This window comes from Porites lutea, chromosome 3 (genome assembly GCF_958299795.1).
Source record: "Porites lutea chromosome 3, jaPorLute2.1, whole genome shotgun sequence".
NCBI lineage: Eukaryota > Metazoa > Cnidaria > Anthozoa > Scleractinia > Poritidae > Porites > Porites lutea.
Window position 1 is genome coordinate 15,467,409 of NC_133203.1, and position 23,874 is coordinate 15,491,282.

General features: G+C 39.5%; 2 protein-coding genes and 1 long non-coding RNA gene across 4 annotated transcripts in view; 1 reads left to right on the plus strand and 2 right to left on the minus strand.

The window, feature by feature from the left end:
* The window catches only part of LOC140929419 (uncharacterized), a 3,691-nt gene extending 723 nt beyond the window's left edge, over positions 1-2,968 (minus strand). The window contains exons 1-3 of the mRNA XM_073379220.1: positions 2,538-2,968; positions 1,139-1,337; positions 1-60 (exon numbers count right to left, since the gene is read on the minus strand). The exon at positions 1-60 is cut by the window's left edge and continues 723 nt beyond it. Of these exons, the coding sequence (XP_073235321.1) occupies positions 1-60; positions 1,139-1,337; positions 2,538-2,834 (556 nt within the window). The 5' untranslated portion in view covers positions 2,835-2,968. The remainder of the gene's footprint in view (positions 61-1,138; positions 1,338-2,537) is intronic.
* A 1,219-nt stretch (positions 2,969-4,187) lies between these two features.
* Positions 4,188-22,768, plus strand: LOC140929420 (uncharacterized). 2 transcript variants are annotated; one of them, XM_073379221.1, is made up of 8 exons: positions 4,188-4,309; positions 4,835-4,980; positions 16,754-17,009; positions 18,889-19,133; positions 19,349-19,454; positions 20,165-20,308; positions 20,881-21,035; positions 22,324-22,767. In XM_073379221.1, the coding sequence occupies exons 1-8, from the start codon at positions 4,232-4,234 to the stop codon at positions 22,658-22,660; spliced, it is 1,467 nt and encodes a 488-aa protein (XP_073235322.1). In that variant the 5' UTR covers positions 4,188-4,231; the 3' UTR covers positions 22,661-22,767. The 2 variants fall into 2 exon arrangements, with proteins under 2 accessions (XP_073235322.1, XP_073235323.1); XM_073379222.1 differs by lacking the exon at positions 20,881-21,035 and having other exon boundaries at positions 22,325-22,768.
* Positions 5,828-11,836, minus strand: LOC140930595 (uncharacterized). The gene is made up of 3 exons (XR_012164873.1): positions 10,592-11,836; positions 10,138-10,269; positions 5,828-7,986 (listed from the first exon to the last, which is right to left on the minus strand). It is a non-coding gene; the product is annotated as an uncharacterized lncRNA (long non-coding RNA).
* Positions 22,769-23,874: the final 1,106 nt, after the last annotated feature.

The window sequence follows — 23,874 nt, forward strand, 5'->3', positions numbered from 1 at the left end:
GGAGGTAGTAAACTCCTTCTTGCACACTTTCGTTATCTTCAAGCTCAGAATCTGAGGATTCTAAAGTTTAAAAGTAGGACTTGGTCAGTCTTCATTGAAGAGTATACTGTGGGGGGTGGGGGGGGGGGGGGTTGGAACTTCCTATAATGGCCTATAGGGGGAGGCTCCGCCCAAAAGAGGTACCTTTTTCCGGCTTCAGATATATCATTGCTATATAAAAGGGTATGGAATTCGGAAGTTGAAGTATATAAAAGGATAGGGAAATCTGTCATTTCAGTTTGTAAAAAGCTCCAAAAGGGCTAACAGTCACGTTTTATGGCTGTAAAAAAAGTCGAGAAAACATTCTAGATTTGTAATTTACAGTCCAACTTCCACTAACGGCCACCTCTTCACACTTTCCATCTGTCTACAACGACCAGGCCTTTGAGGGGAGGTTCAACTGTATTTATATAGTAAATACAGTTCATTTACGGCAGTTAAAAGGGATGCAAAGGTGTAAACTAGGTATGTGAAAGGGGTAGCATTTGTCAATAAAAAGGTATACAAAAGGGGCACCTTTTTTGTCAGAAATAGTATATACAAGGGTAAGGGTTTGGAGCCTCCCCGTATAAAACGTTGTTGCGTACCCCACCGGGAGAGTATTTAAAGCGTTATGCAACGAAAGGCAAATCTTGGTACATGTACTGAGTTTATCTCCACCTCTCCCCTGCCCCGTTTTTTGGGGTCACGCATAGAAATCGAGTAAACTGCCAGTCAACCGAACGATAGCAAGGAATGACAAGATTTTATGGCTGGAGAAAAACGGAAGAAAACAGATGCACAAAAACAAAAATGCTTAAATCACGGAGATCTACTCATGTGGCGGGAAGTCCACCACTTTTCATGCTCTTAACATAGTCTGTACACCGGTTGGCTCAACTTTTTTATTTCTTTAGTCCTGAATCCTGGGAAATTGTGCGTCGAAGCCTCGACAACCATTCGCAAGGGGTTTTAAACCGTAGATTTGGTGTAAACAGAAACGGATCCGTGTTTCAAAGTCCATTGACCGAGAAGTGATAAGACAACTCAAGAAATGGAAACCGAAAAAGTTTAGATAATTCCACTTTTAAAACATCGATATTCCGCTTCTCTTGCTTACCTGATTCACTCTCAGATGATGTAGAATCTTTTCCTAACACTTTTGCGGTCGATCGTGCGACGTCCTGGCGAAAGTAAGAGTTACTTTTGTAAAAACTGATGATATAGTCTAAGGCTGCAATGTAAGCTTCATGTTTGTCTACCTCCGAAGTCCAGTCCAACATATAAAACTCTCCAGCAATATCATCAGTCTTGGACACCTGTTCAGCGGTAGAAAATAATGATTTAATCCATACTGAATGATGAAAAGCCGTAAAATTATTATTTCTCTAACCGTGGGTACAGCGTGTTTTTTTTTAACTTACGTGCGGCGGAGATGCTTCATGCCGGCCGCAGGTCGACACGTTAATCTTTGAACCGTGAAAAAAGTTGCAATATTAGTTTAGCTCCTCCCCCTCTAGACTACGAGTAGTCCCTCATTTTTCCTCAGGGATAGTAGAGCGCGCGAAACGCGAGCGCGCGTGAAAATCACCCCACGCGAGAAAAGGCGACTTGCGGTGGGGAGAGAGTCTCGCGGCTTCGCCGCTCCCGCGCGCGTGCATTGCTCTCACTAAATCTCGCAGTCTAGAAAAATGAGTGCGTGTCGCCTTTTCTCGCGTTTAGTGATTTTAACTCGCGCTCGCGTTTCGCTCGCTCTACTATCCCGAGGGAAAATGGGGGACTACTGGTAGTCTACTCCCCCTCCACACCCCTTATCTAACTTAGGGAGAGATCAGTTTTGTAAATGATAAAACTATTTTATACCACTTCAGACAGGGGGCTACCCTGGGTGCCAGAGACTTTTCTAGCGCGGTTTCCGGTTTCTTAGGGGGCGGAATCTTCAGTTTCTAATTTGTTTTAAATCCAAGTTTTCTTGCGTTTAATTTATTACGGGCTGGTTAGAAACCTTATAATGTTTCCTTTACTTTTATAATCGTTATTGATTAAATCATTTTTTTACTGACTGAAAGTCAATAAAAGTTTTATTTCTGGCCAATTTTAAAATATCATTTTCGACATGTACGTAAAACACACAAGATTAACCAAAGTTGCGAAATTAGCCTCACTAGTTATTACGGTTTTTAACTGAGAGAAAGCAGGTCAGTGACGTCACTCACGCATGCGCACAATTGGGGAGTGTCGAAATAGTGCATTTCCGGTTGTTACTAATAAACGTGTTTCGCGAAAGACACCCACAGCTCACAGTGAGGACACATGTGAGGAGGTCGGATGAAAAAAATTATATAAAATTTCAGCTTGTATCCAGCTTATGAAAGAGAGCGAGTGCGCGTCAGTTTTATAGAATACAAACATAATAAATAAAAAAATGTTGCGGTGGATATTTAAACGTACTTTTTGAAGCTTTCTTAAAGTATCAAGAATTAATCAGTGACAGTATTATATTTTTTTTCTGTACATACCTTATCAATAGCTCTTCTGCAATGCGACTTGAGCTGACTGGAGTTTTTCTTGGCTCGTTTCACAGCATCTTTACTCCCCAGAGCTCTGTACGTATGTTCAGCTGGCTGCTGTGGTACAACCACAATTATTCTTCTTTTGTCCTTTCCCAAGTATTGCACATAGTCCTCAATAACGTGGGATTTGAAGTATGGATTTCCAGGGCTCATTCCAAACAATACTACACCGTTGCCCTCCATCACATCTTGACCTGTTTCAAAAACGAGGCTTTCTCCAAGCTGGACGAGGTTAAGCACCATTTTACCTTGAGGGGCTATTTCTTTGGGAGAAAGAAATGAAGCAAGTTGATTTCGAGCTCTCGGTCAGCTTAACATGCTGCACAAGGAAAACGGTGTGGCTTTTTATATGCGTCCATCACAATTAACAATTAGCCAATCATGGTTTTATTCGCTGGAACGATCGCTGAGTCGAATTCCCCGGGAATAAAATGGCTGATGACGTGCTCTAAATTTAGCGTCGAAGTTACCGGGCTTATTTCCGAGAAATACCGGTAGTAACGTTGGAAGTTGAAAGTGCGCGAATATCGTAATTTACAAAGAAAATGAAGGTGTGTTCCCTTGATTCCCTTTTGGGGGTAAAATGGGCTAAAATGAAATGTAAAGATCTTTGCCTTTTTGGCTTAAAAATTTGATATCATGAGGGAGCGGTTTCCACCCGAAAGGGATAACTTTTGTCAGGCTTAAGATGGTATTAAAAAAGGGAAGGGATTTCACTAGTTGAAGTGTACGACAGGCAGGGACTGGTGTGTCATTTAGGTATTAAGAAAGGCCTTTAGTTGCAATATTTCAAGCAGACGCGCCTTGCAAGTTGTTTTGCCGCAATATCGTTCATTAACTTCATCCAAGAGTTTATTAAAGGGATGCAGTGTGTTTAAGTAATTATAAAGTTTAGAGGTCAATACTGTCTCCTTAAAATGCTTTATAAAAGGGCAAGGGCTATAGGTGGAGCTCGGGGCCGATCCACCCCGTATAAAACTTTGTGGAGTACGCCTGTACTTGACATTTAGTTTAGTTAGGTATTTTAGCTCATTTCTTTGAATAATTACGTTTTTTTCCCGAATGAGAACAACAGTCTTCGTACTTCATATCAGCTCGTTTTACATGCTTGTCATTTGTTCCACATGGATGACTGTACAATTGTTCTTTTTGTAGCTTTTTCTCCGAATTCACACTTGCGTACACTCATATGAGTTAACAGGGAAAATCGGAAATGTGATAAAATTAAAAATGATTTAAATTAGCTTTGTCGAAGTATAAAGTATACGTGAGGGAATATAACCTCTTCTGCCTGCGTGCAGACTTCTCCTATTTCCTTTGCGTGCAACAAAGGAAATAGGAGACGTCTGCACGCAGGCAATAAGCGTCACTAATGAAATTCGGTTTTATCGTAAGGGTCATGAGACTCTCGTACGTCAATTTATATCCATCAAGAATTCCCCTTTGAACGGAACTTGATTCGTTACAGACGGTTACATCGTGTTACATGCCTTTGGTTTAGTCACCATGTGACTTCTAGGAAGTCCTTGACCGGAACTAACAAACTGATAAACCTTTGTGTGACATAACGTAAGATTTCAGTGGCTTTCAGTTTGCGAAGAGTTCGTTTCATCGCTTTACAGTCGTGTTCAAATTTCAAGATGATATTCGGCCTTGCCATCACTGCCCTTGCTTTCGTAGTGATTTTGATATCGTGGATTTACAAAAGATTTTTCGAGGTAAGTTTTTTTTTTTCCTCAAAATCGGTTTTTCCGAAGAGCAAAGCCGACGGTGTCCGATTCTTCACACTCGCTTGATTGTAAATGAACTCTTGACCTACGCAAAATACAGGCTATTTTTCAGCGTAAGTTTTAATGTGTTATGCGTGAATCATGTTTACCAGTATCTTATATGTCTTTCTATTGAAATTTGTGGTCACTAACATTCTCAAAACGTATTGCTTTTCCTCCAGTAATCCGTTGTCAATGCACGTTGAAAAAAAAAACTGAACAACTTACGTTTTGGAATGTAGAGACAAAGGACAGCAACTTCTTGACATCAGCCTGTCGTTGTTTCATAGAGGACATAGGGAGGCTTCCTAGGACATCGGAAACAGCGAAAAGAGTTCAGTCGTCAACCTTCTGTTTTAGTCTGTTTCATTTTCTTTAATTCGGACCCTCTTCAAGTTTAATTTTTGCAGAAGGAAAAACTAAACCGTGAAAGAAATAATCACTGACTTTAATCTGTGATCGCTTATATTATAGATTTACTTCTGGCAAAATGATTCTGGGGAAATTATCGCAGGAACTGATTTCAGGACCTTTTCACCAACACTTATAGCATTCAAAGATGAAAGCTTGAAGAAATTTGGAATGTACTTGCTCCGATTTTTGCCCGGGCCTCCAAAACTGTAAGTATTATTAAAAAGTTCACATTATGTAAAGATCATATGTGTAATATTTTCACACATGTCCAATACTCTCGACCAGATTCCAGTGGACAAAACCTGGAGTCCGACGGAGTCTAGTCGAAAAATAAAACCGGAAGTACAGTAGAGTCCACTTGAGTTACCGGAAGTTTAGTCATGAGTGAAACCGGAAGTGTAAACAATACTTAGGGGAGGGTTGGAAAGTCGTCCGATGGAGTCCATCGGATCCATTGGAAACACATCGATTCCGATGGAATCTCAGAAAGTCTAGTCGTGCCATGAGTCAAAACAAGCACACTGCACGTGTAACATAACTCGTTCTTTAAGCCCTAAGTCGAGAATGGCAAGCCTAACAGGAAGTTTAGTCATGAGTGAAACCGGAAGTGTAAACAATACTTAGAGGAGGGTTGGAAAGTCGTCCGATGGAGTCCATCGGATCCATTGGAAACACATGGATTCCGATGGAATCTCAGGAAGTCTAGTCGTGCCATGAGTCAAAACAAGTACACTGCACGTGTAACATAACTCGTTCTTTAAGCCTAAGTCGAGAATGGCAAGCCTAACAGGCAACAGAACTCGCCATGAGTCGAAACAAGCACGGACGTCGGTACACATAAGTCGTTCTTAAAGCGATGAGTCAAAACAAGCACGCTACACAAAAATATAACTCGTTCTTAAAGCAATGAGCCGAAACGAGCACGCTACGCGAATGGCATAACTCGTTCTTAAAGCCAAGAGTCGAAACAAGCACGGTACCCACGTAACATAACTCGTTCTTTAAACCCTATGTCCCCCGGGCCCTTATTCGAGACGGACTGGCACGCTTAAAGCCACGAGTCAAAACAAGCACGGTAAAGCTATGAAACGGGGCAAAAGCCCCGCGAAACGAGGACAGTACACAAGTATATGCTTCGTTCTTTAATGGTAACTATAATATGAGCTACACTTGAGTAGAATTATTAAAAGAAACATACTGGTAGGGGGTAGGCATAACATTGAAATTGACATTACATGGATACAAAATGTACTAAGTTATTGAACTTTTACGCGCGCTCGCGTTTCGCTCGCTCTGCTATCCCTGAGGAAAAATGGGGGACTACTCGTAGTCTACTTTGCATGTGAAAAGATCACCATTGCTATGGTACAATATAACAACTCACACCTTTTACAGAAAAAAATTATTCATTTAATAAGTGAAGTTAAGTATTTCAGTGGTATAAAATAAATGGAACATATTGCATGGCCGCTCGGAGATATGAAATTTCTCTTCTCATGTTGAAACAATATTTCACTGCTTCCAGCAAGGCTTACCCTTCCTTCTCTGTTGGATTGCTGTTAATCATACCTTTGTTGAGAAAAGCATGGACAAAATTCTTATAACAAGTTAGAGTTAATTTGTGTTTTTCATGTAAAATCATGCATGCCTAACCCTATTCTGCACCCTACAGGAAATAATTACGTTGGATATATGCACGCAGTTTCAATATGTAAAGGGTGTGGGAAACAGTGATAGATTAAGTACAGGGTATTTTTCAAAAGGGTAGCACCTGGCTATGAGCCAGGGCACAAATAAATTACAAATACTCAATCACTGTTCCAAAGACTTTCAATGCAGGATTGTAGCTTTTATCCTGAATATTAGACAGTGGTATTACATCTTAAGAAGAGACAGTAAATTCCTTTTAGCTTGTGTTTTGCTTTCCCCAGTGTGAATGAAGAGGTGTTCTCACAACAATTTACCCATCATAACCTTAAAATTTATATAGGTCTTGTGTCCAAAAATTATTGACGTGACTTATACACAATTTTAAAGAAAGCATTCTTTGGAGCACTATCACATGGCTAGGCTTGATTTCCATGCCCTAAATGTTGTCACACATGACCTACATTGGGGAAACATAGCATCTGCGGTAAAAACCACAAGCTAGTAAAGGTCTTTACTATTACTTCTCCTCTCATAACTGTACTTAACAAAAAATTTTCTTTGGCATTGTATCATGCACTGTATTTTACTAGCTTTATAGCCACTGCACTGCTTTCATCCCATTCTCAATGCCCTTGTCAAAGACAACTTTGAAGAAGAGGAAGAGTGAGCACAAATATTCAGTAAAGGGGCCAGAGGAAAAGACAAAAAAACCATGTAACATTGATTTAAAAATTGCAAAAATAATTATGTTCCAATCAACCAATCACTTCCTGCTATCCTACTATTTAAAAGCTTTCCCAATATTTCCCCACCCAAATGAAGCCAGTAACAGTGTCCATTGAAAGAAAAAAAGGGTAGCAATAAAAGCAAATAAAGAAGGGAAAGCGAAATTTGTGACTGCAGCTGAGTTCCTTTAAAACCACGAAACCATCTCATGATTTCTATGCATGCCCCAACTTTTGAAAATAATATTTTCAATTTGCATCTGTAACTGAACGCTGTGAACTACACGGCTTTTAAATAGTCTTCTGGTAAGATTTAGCTCATAAGCCAGACAGTGACTAGAAAACGAAGCCACTAGCTTCAAAACAAGTTTCTCAGCAAAATTCCCACGAGAGGAATGGGATAAAAAACAAAACAAAAACAACAAAACAACGATGAGCTGAACTAAAAGGATAACTATTACAAAGGGGACTCAGGAATGAAAAAAGGTTTATCAGACTGCTTTGAAGGGGCTGGTCTCACTTGTCCGTTTTCATCAGCCAGCTCTAGGAACTCCCGCACCTGGAGCTGACTGATCCCTGGCCTTTCCAAAGCTCCCAGCAAGGCCTGTCCCTTTGTCCTTCTTTCACCTGTCACCATCTGTGCCTTCTTCAGGAATAGCCGCCTTCTGCAAATAAGACCTGACTTGTTATCTTCATTGTCAGAATTGAGAGGTGGGATAACAGCTTTAGTAGGTACAGGGGAGATTTCTGATCGGTTTTTGAGATATCCTCCTTGTTCCTAAGGTCATTGGGGGAACCAGACCTGATAGGTTTCTTCACTTCCTCATCTCTCTTTACCTATGAAAGATTGCAAGAAAAAGGTATGACAGAGAAAACAAAATTAAATAAGGTGGCTTGACTGGATTTTTTAGGGGGGATACCTTCCAAGTTTTAAAGCATTAACTACATCAGCATGAGTAAAGATATGGGAAAAAGGCTACCAAACATTACTATATTATATATACATGAAAATTTCTTATTATCTAGGTTTTATTGCAAATGGAGTCGCCATGGCAACGTAATGAAACCAATATGTTTTTTATTTATGTTTGTGTTTCTCTGTACCAGGGGTGTTTTTTAGAAATGGCTTAAGGGAGTATGTACCTGCCATAACTGCTTCAATTATGCAAAGTTTGAACAAATCCTGTGAGAGCATTTTCGAAATATTTTGAAACAAGTTTTTAGAATCATAAAAACAGTGAAATAGCATGCTATACATCCACACAATTAGCTAATATGTTAAGAAAATGTTAAGCTTTCGAAGCACGGTTCCATCTCATAATGATTTGATTCCGTTGAAAACTGTGTACAAAAAAAAAAAGAGGGGAATTGCTCTGGGTGATCGCGAGTGAGAAGAATTTTATTAACCTACATTGAGCTGTTTTTGTTACAGTTTTTGCACATAATTTGGTCCATGCCTGCAAATTTCACATTATTCAAAAAACCACTTGATAAATTTTTTCATAAACTTACCAATCTCAAGGTCAATTGTTAATAAATATACCCTGCAAGTTTCAAGAACATTGAAAACAGTGAAGGCTTTTAAAAAAGACCTCCAATATAACCAGGGTTGTCAGAAAGTTTTGAAGTAGATGACTGAGTTGTCAAAGTAAGCCGCCAGCTTAGGGATACTTTATTTAAAAAACGTCATCTGCAAAGAAATGCTAAGCAGAGTAGGCGGCCGATACTAACCAAGTAGGCGGCACTTTTCACCGGCAGCCTGCTACTTTTGACAACCGTGTATAACCAAATTTTCCCTTAGTGAGTGTCCTCATTATTCAGTGGCATTGTTTTCAAGTTTCATATGCACATGTACAATTTTTTTTTAGCAAAAGAAATAAATTTACATTTAAAAGAACTCTAAATTACTTTCCAAAGAAATATCCGGAAAATGCTAATAATTGTCTTGTGTCATGGATAGCAGTGAGAATCGAAACGGTGAACATCACGGCTCATCATGTAGGATGTAATACAACTAACTACATGTATGAGAGAACTACTGGAGAACTGACAATTTGACTAACAATAGACGACTGTTTAACTGTGACAATAGACGGATCAAAATGCACCAATTACTGATTACGAGTCTTCATAGCCAATAACATCACGGCTTAACTGACAGACGACCAATAACATTGCAACGTAATTGACCAATCAGATCAATAGCCAGATATAATACCATCGACTAACGTGATACAACTCACTTTGACTCTGAAGATGACTACCGCACAGGTTGTCGAAACTTCAGTCACTGTCAACAACAACAGTCCTATTCAGGACTACGTTCACCCCGACGATCAAACTCAACCTACTTTTGAAATGACTCCTGGGTTCAAACCTTTCACAATTAATTATCTTACTTGGGTTACAACATCACAGCAACTTTTAGAAAGAGTTGCTGCGATTTTCTTAAAAGATTAGCTAGTTGTGTGGATAGCATGCTATTTCACTGCTTTTATGATTCTTAAAACTTTGTTTGAAAATTGAAAATTTGAAAATTTGAAAATATTAGCTAGTTGTGTGGATAGCATGCTATTTCACTGCTTTTATGATTCTTAAAACTTTGTTTGAAAATACACTGTATTTCCAAAATGCCTTAATTGAGGCAATTATGGCAGGTACATAATCTCTTAAGCGTTTTTTTAAAAACACTCCTGGTACAGAGAAACACAAAGATAAAGACAAAATGTAATGGTGTCATTACATTGCCATGGTGACTCCGATAATTGCAATAAAACCCAGATCATAAGAAATTTTCATCTTTATATAATACAGTTGGGGTAACCTTTTTCCCATGGATATCTTTACTCATGCTGACATAGTTAATGCTCAAACTTGGGGGGTACCCCCCTAAATCCAGTCACGCCACCTTAATTCTGGCTCTGTTCAACAAAAAATAAAATAAAATTTTTAACAATCTAAAGTCAACAGTTACATGTATTACAGTACCTCACTGTAGCTATTTTCTTTCTCTCTTTTTCTCTTGAGGGCATGACAAGTCATAAGAGGCCCAGTAGAGGTCAAATATCTGACATAAAGAGGACATAGCTTGATCCTCTTGTTTTAGCTTGAATGTGTTTTCTAAAATAACATAGAAGAATTCCTCACATCAGATGATGCCAGAGAGTTTCTTTTTCTATCTGCTTTTACTCACTGCCATAAGAGTTTCTGAGTTGCAAAACACACCCTAATACCAGACTCAATTTGATTGGAGGGGGAGGGTGATATTCTGCAGATTAATTTTGTTGGAAAAAAGTTTTGTAAGAAAATCTCTCTCTGATCATGAGCAAAAATATAGTATCAAGGTCATTTCATGCCAACATAATTACTGAAATTTGCTTAACACCTTCTGGTAGTTTCTTATTCAAAATCAAGACAAACTTGCAGAAATTATATTCTATACCTGATGCTATATGTGGTGTATGTGCTGTAGCTGAAATGCATTCTTGTCTTAAATCAGAGCTTTCTTTAGACTAATTTTTCTGTGCTGGAGACTTTCATTCTATTCCTCTAAACTACAATGAACAAGTTATTACTAGTGTTATTGTAATAATAAACTTTTAAGAGTATTGTTTCACTAAAATCTGTTATATTTGATTGTTGCATTGTCAAATAGAAGTCCATGACCGAAAATAGCATTGTGTACATATTTATGTTGCAGATTGGGTTCTCCCCACTTTGTTCAGGTATAGCAGATAACAAAAAGTAAATACTTTATGGAAAATGGAGTAAGTTTGAGGGCATTTAAAAAAGATCATTATTTTCGATTCGACATATTTTGCTTTTTTTTATTGGTTGCCCATGGGAAAATTTAACCTGAAATCAGGTCCAATTTTAGTGGTTCTCAGAGCATGATCTCTGGTTAGGGAAAATTGGAATTTTAGGTGACATCTTTATTGCCTCTAGAAATATTACATGGCCATGGTTATATTTCCACTCGAGGGGTGTAATTTGCAGGTTGCAGGTCAGAATTTGGAAAAAAAATGTCCTGAACGGTTTACAGATCTTCCCAAGCTCTTAAAAACAGAACATTACAATGATGTTTTGGTGATATCATATTCTTCACAGGGTCACGCAAAACCGGAAATATCAGATCTCAGTTCTATAAATTGATTCTTTAGTCCCAGGTCTTTCAAGGCAAGAAGGAAGGTTTTAAAATTGTCAGATCAGCTGATCTCATCACTCCTGCCAAAGGTAGCATATATACTTAAAGAAAAGACTGGTTCCTCGTCGCTATTATTGTCTGCCGTACCTACGATAGAAAAGGAAATTACACAGCCAAGGTGACCCAATTTATAAGTGCACTCGACTAAACGCACAATAAAGTTTCATCTAAGTTTAAAAGCAAAAACAAATTTCACTGAAATCCATGTTGGATGGACGTTGTGGATAGCCAGCACCATTTGTTATTCTTTTTTTTTTTAAAGTGTAAAGTGACAAGACAAAACAAAAATATATTATCTCGAATTCCAACTGAGCTTGAGAAATTCTGATTTGTAGTGCAGTGTGGTACTATGGCCAGAATTGAATTTAAAACTTACCTCTTTGTATAAAGAGGGAATCGCAAAATCTAACTCCCTCCAAACAATTATTTAAAACCTTCCTTCTTGCCTTGAAAGGTCTGGAACTAAAGGATCAATTTACAGAACTGCGATTTGAGATTTCCAGTTTGGCATGATCCTGTCAAAATCATAATAACAACAAAACATCAGGGGCATAGCTAGGAATTTTCAAAGGGGGGATCACACCGTGTCACACCCAGGGTACTTTTGCATGTAGTTTGTGGTGTGGATTAATTTATGGTGAGTGTTTTGGACGTCTAAAAGTAAGTTGGGCGTATTTCTACCAATGATAATGAGACTGCTGTTGACGGCGACTGATCAGTGGAATAGCCAGAGGAGTATTCGAGGGGTTCCGGAACCCCCCTTAGGCTGCAGCACTACCTGGTAGGTATAATTTTAAGAGGAATGAGATTTTAGCTTTTAAAGAAAATGAGAAGAAAAAAAAATAAAAAGCATCACATTCTATTTCAAGGGTTACATATGTTGAGGTTTAATCAGTCTTTGCAGTAGTCTTTTTTACTTTAATTCTATTACTGTGAGGAAGATCATACATGGCCCCTGTGTATACAAGCCTGCAATGTGTGATTCAGCACCTTTGTTGGTCTAGATTGCTTTCAGTTGCATGTTGTAATGGTTTGACCATGAGAGAGCTTAATAGAAACTCGGTGGAGGCATAAAAGTGAAAAGGTAGAATGAAATCAGCCTTGATGTTTGCAAATCAGTCTGAGGAAATTGTCTGAAACACAAACACTAACAGCATGGCAAACTGCCTAAAACATACAGTATTCAGGAATTCATCATATGCCACCCAGGTTACCACGAAGCAGTGCCTTTTCCTTACATAAAAGCTACTCAGTATCAGGCTTCGAAAGCGAGACACCAATGTCTATTAGGATACCATCAGCTCTAATTTTCATGTGGTGGCTTTTCTGTAGGCAGTGCAAGTGGCTCAAAGTGGAAAAAGACCTTTCTAGTAGTGCTACATATTTCAAGTACTACGTAACTTAGCCTGCGTAGCAGGCGCCTGCAAGTAGTGAGCGCAAGAAAGAATGGGTGCGTCCACTACTTCCAAGCACCTGCTACGAGGCTATACATTATTACGAATTACATCAGCAGAACGTGAGCGACGGCTTAGCCCATTGCACAGACTTAAAAGGTAATTGGCGACGACCATGACTGAATCGAGAGTCTGCTACTCTTACTATGATGAACATTGCATTATGGACATGTACCCTGAGGCTAACAATCAACACCTTTGCACCGAAGCATCCATGATGTTTCCTTCTTGCTAATACCCTAACTGAGTAAACAGCAAATCACAGGACTACAGTGTGTGTTTTTATGTATTCAATGATAATGAACATATATGTTGTAGTTACATTTCTATACCCAAAAACAAAAGAAAAACAAAAATTACCTGAGATAAAAAATTAACGATCTACAACATAAACACTATCTCTTCACTGGAAGCGAAAAAAAGCTAGCTTCATATGGCACTGTTATTGGAAATTTGTGCTCAGAATCACAAAACGAAATTTCAGACGACCTAAAGTATTAAAACTTTCCAGGAAACCCACTGAAGATTTATCGTCAATCTAGACAAAAATACCACATTAGGAACCCCTCTATGCAAAAATGCTGGCTACACCCCTGCTGATGTTTCGACAACCTGTACGATAGTCATCTTCAGAGTAAAATACTTTTTGTATTACTGAATTAGAGTCATGGCAGCAAAAAATCGTACTTTTAGCTTGTAAAGTCCTTATTATGTAAGCCGTTCCTTTACAAAAGATGTGCCTTTACCTTAAAACTCCTCCATCTACGTTGTCAGCCAGACGATGATAACATAAAAAAATGTAAAATTGACATTTGACAAACCCAAGCAAAGGTCAAATTCACAATTTACCACAAAATAGTGTGTCAAATACCCGGGGTGGGGGGCAGGGGGGATGTTGAAATTTTCAATTGATCAGCACATAAGGTTTATACTTCATTAATATGCTTTTATTATGAAAAGATTCGTCATTTTTAAGGAACTGAGGAGTTCCAAACCATTTCATAAACGAACCTAGACTTTTATAATTATCATCACTCGGATAAGTAAATGTTAACAACTACACTTCAAACCCAGCTCTAACACATTATAATGAATTGCCAACTGGTCTACTTGCATGTACTTGCATGCAGTGGTGCGCAACTGTAAGTACATGCAGATAATAAATAGTGGTATTTTCCTGGCTACTTACTTTTGAATCAAAATCTCAAGCAAGAGACATCTGTTTCTGAGGGATGCCAAAGTCCTTCTGAGGGATTCCATTTGCAACACACCTCCTTCTAAGGATACCAAACTCCTTCTGAAACGTCTCCTTCGGAGGGATGCCAAAATCCTACTGAGAGATTCCATTTACCAGTTTCAAAATAGATAACTCCGTCGATTCTTCCCTCGGAGGAATTCCAAATTCGCACTTCAGGTTACGTTTTTGCTTTCTTATGCTCTGGTTTAATATCGAAAGATTCCACAATTTCAAGGAACAGTGGAATTTAAGATAATTCCATATGCCTTTTCCTTGCCGTTCGAATTCTTTACTCGTAAATTCTTTTAGAAAGTCAATGATCGAAAGATGCGCCATCTTGGCCATTTTGTTGATCAGGCAACTCTTGTTTCTAGTCCCCCTCGATCGCATCCTTCGTGTTCCCAACAGTTCGCGTTACCTGATCCTGTAGCACGCTCACTTTGTCAAATGTAATTGACTTTTTTCACTTCTCCTGGAGTATAACAACGAACTAACATATCGCAATTCGGGAGCTGGACGAATAGAGAACGCATATTGCTACCGCCATTCGCTACACAGAAATTGTTATACAGAATTATCTCAAATACGAGCTTTTAAAAAGAAATTACCTCATGAAGCGATGCAGTTTTTGATCGATGACCGGACTTCACTAGCTAACCAAATAATTAAGATTACATACCACATTTTCCCGACCTCTTATACACCTCTCCACTGCGAAAGACTGATGCAGTAGACTCCGTTTCACACTTTTCCACCTCGTTCAACATGATGACAATTTTTGACCTGGCGTTACGAATAGAAAATGTTCTTCTCCAGGCAATCGAATCTATTCGAATCTAATGGATACAATGGATTCCATTGGAACGCCTTTTCATCCCCTTATACAACAGGAGTGGAATTTCCTAAGTCTCTCACGAATAGAAAAATGAACTTTTCCATCGGAATCTATTCGTTTCCAACGGATCCGATGGACTCCATCGGAACGACTTTCCACCCCCTCATGTAACATGAGTGGAATCCATCTAACATGAGTGGAATCATTCTAAGTCTCTACCGAATAGAAAATGAACTTTTCCATCGGAATCTATTCGTGTCCAATGGATCCGACGGACTCCATCCGAACGACTTTCCCCCTCCTCATCCATCATGAGTGAGATTTTTGTAAGTCTCACGAATAGAAAAATGAACTTTTCTATTGGAATCTATTCGTGTCCAATGGATCCGATGGACTCCATCGGAATGACTTTCTACCCCCTCATCCAACATGAGCGGAATTTTTCTAAGTCTCTAACGAATAGAAAATGAACTTTTCCATCGGAATCTATTCGTGTCCAATGGATCCGATGGACTCCATCGGAACGACTTTCCACCCCCTCATCCAACATGAGCGGAATTTTTCTAAGTCTCTAACGAATAGAAAATGAACTTTTCCATCGGAATGTATTCGTGTCCAATGGATCCGATGGACTCCATCGGAACGACTTTCCACCCCCTCATCCAACATGAGCGGAATTTTTCTAAGTCTCCCACGAATAGAAAATGAACTTTTCCATCGGAATCTATTCGTGTCCAATGGATCCGTTGGACTCCATCGGAATGACTTTCCACCTCCTCATCCATCATGAGTAAGATTTTTGTAAGTCTCTCACGAATAGAAAAATGTGCTTTTCCATCGGAATCTATTCGTGTCCAATGGATCCGATGGACTCCATCGGAATGACTTTCTACCCCCTCATCCAACATGAGTGGAATCTTATTAAGTCTCTTACGAATAGAAAATGAAGTTTTCCATCGGAATCTATTCGTGTCCAATGGATCCGATGGACTCCATCGGAACGACTTTCCACCTCCTCATCCATCATGAGTAGAATTTTTCTAAGTCTCTCACGAATAGAAAATAAACTTTTCCATCGGAATCTATTCGTGTCCAATGGATCCGATGGACTCCATCCGAACGACTTTCCACCCCCTCATCCAACATGAGCGGAATTTTTCTAAGTCACTCACGATTAGAAAATGAACTTTTCCATCAGAATCTATTCGTGTCCAATGGATCCGATGGACTCCATCGGAACGACTTTCCACCCCCTCATCCAACATGAGCGGAATTTTTCTAAGTCTCTCACGAATAGAAAATAAACTTTTCCATCGGAATCTATTCGTGTCCAATGCATCCAATACACTTGGTAGGACTTTACACCACTAGACTTCCGGTTTTCCGATGGACAGCAAGGGGATACGACTGGATTCTGGTCGACAGTATTGGACAACCCTCAATATTTTCGACTTGGATGTTTTTTTTTTTGTTTTTTTTTTTTAATTTCGACTTTTCATCAAATTTCCTAAATTCAATACTTGCACATTGAGATTTTTGTTTCGGCAGTGTCACGAAGCGTGACACTTTTTGTCTTTTCAGTAGTTTGGGGGGAAAAATTGTCCCTGGCCTTCACTCATTTACATGTCATCTAAGTAGACTCCACTATTGGCAGATTTTGTTTGACGAGTGGTTTGGCCAACATATTTAGCTGTACTTGCTAGTTTACTTCATTGGCAACATCGTTGCGTGATTGTATTAAAGCATGTCCGGTATTTTCAGTTGTTTTGCCTCAAGTTCTATTCATGTACCTATATTCTGTTATTTATTTATTTATTTCTAGCATTACTGCTTCGTTAGATCCAAATATGTGTTAATTTTTCTCTTGACCACAGCATCATAACAGATCCACAAATCGCTGTGAAATTTATGGCAAAACAGCATAAGTATAAGCGTTTAAAAGACTTCAGATTGGGAAGTGTGTTTCGCCAGCTGTTTGGTCACGCAGCCGGGACGGCAAGTGGTGATGCCCATAAGCGGATACGGAGTGCATTTGATCCGTGTTACAGCACAGAGAGTGTGTCACAGGCAGTGGATATGATGGAACAGGAATGCAGACAGTATTTAAATCAGATGGTTCAAGATAAACAGGTATTAATTTAATGTTTCTGGTGCTTCATAACCCGCCGGGGGATTACTGCGTTTAATATATGCTGATGGGGTGTGCCATTGGATGGGGTTGTATTTACACCAATGGATTGACTACAATGAGGTTGCTTTTAGAGTTTCTAGAAGGTGGTAGCATAGACTACGAGTAGTCCCCCATTTTTCCTCAGGGATAGTAGAGCTAGCAAAACGCGAGCGCGCGTGAAAATCAACCCACGCGAGAAAAGGCGACACGCGGCGGGGAGAGAGAAAAATTTTTCTCTCTCCCGCCGCGTGTCGCCTTTTCTCGCGTGGGTTGATTTTCACGCGCGCTCGCGTTTTGCTCGCTCTACTATCCCTGAGGAAAAATGGGGGACTACTCGTAGTCTAGTGGTAGCACATTTTCGGGATTTTGGTGGATGAGAACATCTCCTGGTAAATAGGGGTTGAGAAATGGAAAGATTCGCGCTTTAATAGTTGTTACCGCGACAAAAGAAAGTGACTTACTTGGGGTTCGATTATTCTAAAAAATTCCTTGAAAACTGCGTTTTCCTAAAAGTGACTAAGATGGAGTTTACAATTAGCCAGCGACACATATCGATCATGAATTGACCCAAGTATCCCCACCATTTAAAGAAAAGCAACTTACTTTGCTGTATTGCCAGCCTTGTATTTAGTTTTGTTTACTGAATTCCCACTTCAAGTTTTGTCTGGTATTAGCATCTCTACATTTGAGATCCGGCAAGAAAGAACCAGTCGGTTTTATTTACGCTCTGAGTGGACCTCTGCATTCAAGGGTATTTATTTTAACGTACTTTCGTCACCGGATTTCGGTTCGATGAAACCAACGTTTCCCAAATGCCATTACTCAAAAGTCACCCAATTTCCAGGGTTTGTTCCCGAATCTCACGCCTTTTTGCTCTAAAAAATCGAATCCTGACCTTCTAAAGGTTTCAATAATCTGGTTCCTTATTGAATACCATTTGGGGGTTGGGGGCAATGGACGGTCACGGAAAAAGCAGCAAACGGAGCTTCCGGCTTGTGTTATTGTTGTTTAAAGCTCTATTTAACAAATAGAGCTCAAGGGGAACCACGAGCCGCAGGCGAGTGGTTTCTATGGTTTATAAGAGTGTAGACCGTGGAAAATTTTGGTAGGTTTGTTTTTTACAATAACCTTTTTTTTTTCGAAAAACCAAAAACAAAACAACCGGCCCTGCGTGAAATGTTACGTCATTTCCAGGTTCTATACTCTCATAAACCATAGCTCTCGACCAATCAACGCGCGAGGATTCGTTCAGTTATTGTAAAAAGAGTGTTTGTACTCATCTCTGCATGATATGCGTTGCGGGATTAGAGAGCATTAGAGAGATAAAGCATCACCCAACCTTAAAGGGCATACGCAAGAGGCGGAGATGGGAAAGATGACCACATGACCATCTTTCCCGCCTTGTTTGCCTTCGCCATTTGCAGTCATGTTACAACGTAACAGTAAGCGTTTTTTCACGAATAAAATACGGAAGCAAAGACTCTCTTTATTATGTCGACAGTGTAGGGAAAACTTAGGAAATAACGCACTGCCTCATACCCTTTTTTCAGATCAAAAATCCAATGGGATAACCACCAGATCAACACATGCTCCCTAGCACCTGTCAATTGTAATATGAATAAGTCAGCAACTGGTCAGTCTCCTTTTTTTTGCCATCATGCAACACTCCTCCCCTAAAAAAGAAGACTACCATCCCGGTGGGGGCGGGGGCACTCTACAACGTTTTATACAGGGAGGCTGCGCCCGAGGTTCCACCGGTCTTACCCGTTCATATACCATTTTTGGCACGACTACCACAAATTCAGCTTGTGATATCCGCGGCTTGTTTCGCCATTTCAGGGTTTCATAAGAATGGCTGATCTGATTCAACTGACGTTTAAAATACTAATGAAGTTCACATACGGAAGAGACATGACTGCAGACGAGCTTCAGGAGTTACTCGATCTCAGAGCTTTGGTGGAATCACTTATCGGAGATACTTTCTCAAACCCTTTTGTCAAGTTTCCGCTTTATAAATACATGCCTACAAGCACTAACAGCAAACTGGCGCAATTTGAAAAGCGGTGGCTGCAATTCAATAAGCGGTAAGAAGGGTTCATTTTACGTTAGTTAACGCAAACAAGATAGTTATGTCAGAAGCAAAGGAAGAGTGAGAAGTCTGCTTCTCCGTTTCCATTTTGATTTTGTAGTTCGTTTTTATACCCTTTTTATAGCACGGCCTTGACCATTTCAACCAATAGGAAGTGTTTTCGTTGTGAAAATTTTAATTTCTCTTTTCTACTTTCGTTTCTTGACTTAGCTTTGAGGAGCGTTTTGCCGAAGGAAAACTTCGAGACACAAGCTGTGTATTTTATAAGCTCCAGCAAACTCTTGGAAAAAATCCGGGGGCACTGTCAGAAGATGAGGTAATGTTGGGGGTTTAGACGAAAAGTTTTGTGTTGGCTGGTTGACCAAACTTATCTGTATATTAATATTATTTTGTAATTTCACGTTCGGGTAACGAAATGCAAGTGGAATCTGGGATAACTTTGTATGATGTAATATCTTTTTCAGTTAGTTCCTATTCGTTAGTAGTTCTCAAGAACTTTTTAAAATATGAAATACGTGTATGTGATGGTTTGGTATTTCTTTAAAACCCTCATACATATTTAACCAAAGCAGACCCTATGAGTATATACAGTTGATCCGTTTTGTGAAAAATTGCTCCACTGCGCTACCTACAGAATAAGTGCGTGTTTTTAGCATTCCATAACCAGGCTAGCAATGGGCTAACTTTTCACGATTTGTTCTTCCCTTGAGAGAGTCCCTTGATTCTAGGGTATAGTATGAGAATAGGTCACTGAGAATACTAAGTTTTAATTTTAGTTGAGTTTTTACCAAAAAATGTGAAACTCAACCTGACAACGCCCTTTTAAAAGCGAACTTTTTTGAAGTAGTTTGGCCTTTTAGGACTTAACTAGTTACCTAATAGACATGTTTCTTTTGAACTTTCTGAGTTGTAGACGTTTCACATCCAGCGATTCAACACAATTCCTTTAGGGCGTTAGTTACATGTAAAAAGCAGCACTTCTTGCCGTGATTCAAATTTTACTAAAAGACTGTTTTTTGTGTCTAGTTTCAAGAAACCCTGGAGGAAGCTTCCCTTGCTAATGTAGATATCACATGCGGAGCTGTGGCCTGGCTTCTATTCCATGTAGCACTCCATAAAGATGTACAGAAAAATCTTACAGTTGAAGTCAAGAATTCCATTTCAAGCGGAGTATGTAAATATTTTAGCGAATACTTTTTCTTTTGTTGAAGCTGAGTGCAGTAACAGAAATAGCGGAAAGTCTGAGGAGTTTGTTTATTGGCAATGTTTGTTTGTTTGTTTGTCTTCCCTTCGATAAAGCCAATACTTTATATTTGAAAGACCCGCAGAGCCTTACGATGTATTGAAAACAGAGTTCCGATTCCGCTTATCACTCCGTCGATTACGATTAATCGGGGAACGAGCTATCAGCATCTTTTTACACCCAAAAACCACAGCAACGTTAAATTAAAAACGGAAGGTGTTTTAAAAAAGTATCAGATATTTCGCGAATGCTTGCTCATTTTCTGACTGGCTTATAACACATGGAAAAGTTTTCTTTGTGATTTTATAGTTTCAATTTTTAAATAACAAGAATTTTTGCCCGTGAGCAGGCTTCCTCACGAATGATGAGGGAGGCTGTGAGCCTTTGACTGATGCCACGTGATAATAAAATTCAGGACTAGAATTTTTTTCCGAGATTGTCCAAATGTCTAAATGTCTTGTTGTGTTTGTTTTCTTATTCAAGTTTATTATCTTTTTAGCTTTCAGAACCGTTAAGCTTAGAGACACTAACTAAACTGGATTTCCTGGGTAAGGTGGTAAAAGAATCAGCCAGGAAGAGGCCCGTAATGGTGATAAGCACTCCAGAATATGTGACTTGTCCAATGGTTATTGGGAATTTCCAAAGTCCCCCTGGCCATGGGGTAAGAAGTGATTAGCGTGCAAAATCAGGGCTCCTGGTCATTAGGATATCTTACGGCCTCCTGAAGCGCGTGAAGAGTACGTACCTCCCTGCCTTCTTTGGGTTTTCGAAAGCTGTTTTTAAGGCTTGGTGTCATGTGACTTCATCTTAGGCATTCACAGAAGAAGCTTAAGCAACGATGAGGGCGACGGCAACGAGGACGGCAAAAAAGCAATAGGTTTAGATTGGCAAAACAACAACTTTGCACGCGCATTACGCTTTTGTGTACACTTCTTTGCGGTCAATGCACGACTACGACGTGAAACGTCTTTATTTCACGTTTCACATTTCACTTTTCCTTTTCCTGAACTTTAATGCAGCCTTTCAGAATTCAACTCTGGAAACATGTTCCAGTATTTGATGAATTGAGCGAGATGGAATAAGGGCGATTATAAGTTTGAAGCAGCGCGAATTCACTTTTTAGTGACGTTTTTGAAGCCGTCCCCTTCTTTGTTCCTTAAGCTCCCTAATATCATGACGCCGACCGTATACTCGCTTGACCAACGCACGATTGATCAAGGAGACCGCGTTGAAAAATGGTCAAACATATAACGTTTATCTTGGTTATGGTCATAAATCCGAGAATAGATCGTTTGCACGTGACGGTGCGGTGGCCGTATTTGCGACTTTCACGTTGCCCATAATGCACTTTGTTTTCCTACAACATTTTGCTTAAGTATTCTTTTCAATTTCTCTGGTGACTAATAATCTTTCCTTGAAAAATTAAAGACAAAACTTCTGCCAAATTTTGTGGGGAGAGCAAATTGCAATATGGAGAACGTAAAAGTCGCAAATTGGTGTAGAAAAACAATGAAACGGCGGCCATATTGGTATACCTCCCCAAAAAAATCGTGTGGGAATTAAACTCTTTTCTCATGCAAAAAATTTGTCCTGTGAAATTTGTATAGCCACTGATCACATGAGTGAAAATGATCCATATCAAAGGAAAAATCTATACAGACAGTCATTTTTGTCTTTCCTTTCGTCCTTTTGTCGTTCCTTTCATGTTTGTTTATTCAATTGTGCAATTCATGTTTTTAAACTAAAGAATTCATGGTCAATCTCGTAGCCAGAATTTGGTCAACGGGGCAAGACTCTGGATACGAGATTGATCCATGGTAGAAACATGATCTCTGACGATCATCATTGCCAAAAGTTAACAAGAGTTTTCGAGATGGTGTAACTGTTTTCAGCTACTTTCTGTAAATGTCTAAATGTCAAACACTGTTCTCGTTTGTCTTTAGGTCGAAGTATCTGTTGACAACAGCGCAGTCAATAGCAACGCGGGAGTCTGGGGCGACACGGAAACTTTCAATCCCCGAAGATTTGATGACGAAACACCGAACATGCGCAAAAGCTTGTGTCGCTTCGGTATTGGAACGCGAAGGTGTATGGGATACCGGGTTGCAGACATCTTTATGAAAGTTTTACTGGTCACATTGCTGGAAAACTACTCTGTTGCCCTGGACACGGACGTGACGGGTGATGATGACAGTGTACCCGTTCAAAAGGTTGGGCCATTCTGCTTTCCGTGCGTGGACTTCAAAGTTCAAGTTGCGCAGAAAAATGTTGCTTCTTAAAAGTTACAAACACGACGTTTATCGTGATCTAGAAAAAATTTAACGTCAGAAATACTTTAGATAATTAATGGCGACATCAAAGAACACGACAGCAAGCAAACGTTGATACCAGTAATGAAATTTGGACAGGTTATTCAGACGAATTCTAACTTAGACCGCGGTTGAGGAAATCTTTGGACCTCTAAGTCTCATCCTTAGTTGTTTATGGAGAAGAGAAACGCTTCCCTGGTCTACGCTGTATGTTTTCATGAAACTGCTGACAGTAAATGGTGTATTGATAAAAGCATTTGGCAAACTGAAAATGGCTTAGAACGGGGTTTTGTTAAACGGCTAAACTTCGTTTAAATAACTGGCCCTACGTGTTTTTTGAAGTCGCCATTAATTATCAGAAGGTATTTCTGATGTTACAAGAGGATGTCGATTAGAGAGTCAAATGGCACTAGCTAGTCCCCGGCATTATGGCTCTTGCCACAATAAATCACACTTATTTTATGTCACCGTTGAGAACAAGTTTTAAGTTAAAAGGAACTGAAAAAAGGTTAAAGAATTGATTAATTAATGATCAATTTATAATAAAAAGACTGAACTTCCCAAATCATTTTGTTTTTGCGCAATTGTTAATCCACTCAGACGCAAGGGTGCGCACCCCCCCCCCCCCCCCTGGGATGACCTGCGGTTTTCTAATACAACTGGTATTCTGCCAAACTATGTGGTTTATTGGTGTTGAAGTAGAGCAAGAGAAGAGTGCACACCCTCCTAAAAAAAATCCTGGATCCGCCCCTGAATTGATATCGCTATATAAATGCATCCCTTAATTGAATAACAGATTGATTCAGTGCATCGACTTGCCAATTAAATTTAAGTTTAGAATATAGGATATAGGAGACGGATCTAGGGGCGTGAAACATAACTTTGAATAATATTACTTTCCGAATAGCCCTAGCAGTACAAACTCTCATGATCGGAAAAAGTATCCCCGCAAAGAAACATAGACTGACACTGTTTGGTCCCCTATCATTCCGTTAGATCGTCGCGGTGGAGAGCTCATTTTAACGACAGCGGCTATCTTGGTTAATTTTTCATTTAATACTTCGGAAACCAATCGCCCGTAATGTTTTTTGGAACGTACCATCACATATCACGTGACCTTTAATGATAAAATAAAACAGCCAAGTGAACAAATGCTTATCACTGTCCTGGGGGGATACTCCCTT

Coding starts and splice junctions, on each gene's coding strand:
- LOC140929420 (XM_073379221.1), top strand. CDS start 4,232: ATGATATTCGGCCTTGCCATCACTGCCCTTGCTTTCGTAGTGATTTTG. Junction 4,981..16,753: donor TTGCCCGGGCCTCCAAAACT/GTAAGTATTATT, acceptor TCTTGACCACAG/CATCATAACAGATCCACAAA. Junction 19,134..19,348: donor TGGCTGCAATTCAATAAGCG/GTAAGAAGGGTT, acceptor TTCTTGACTTAG/CTTTGAGGAGCGTTTTGCCG.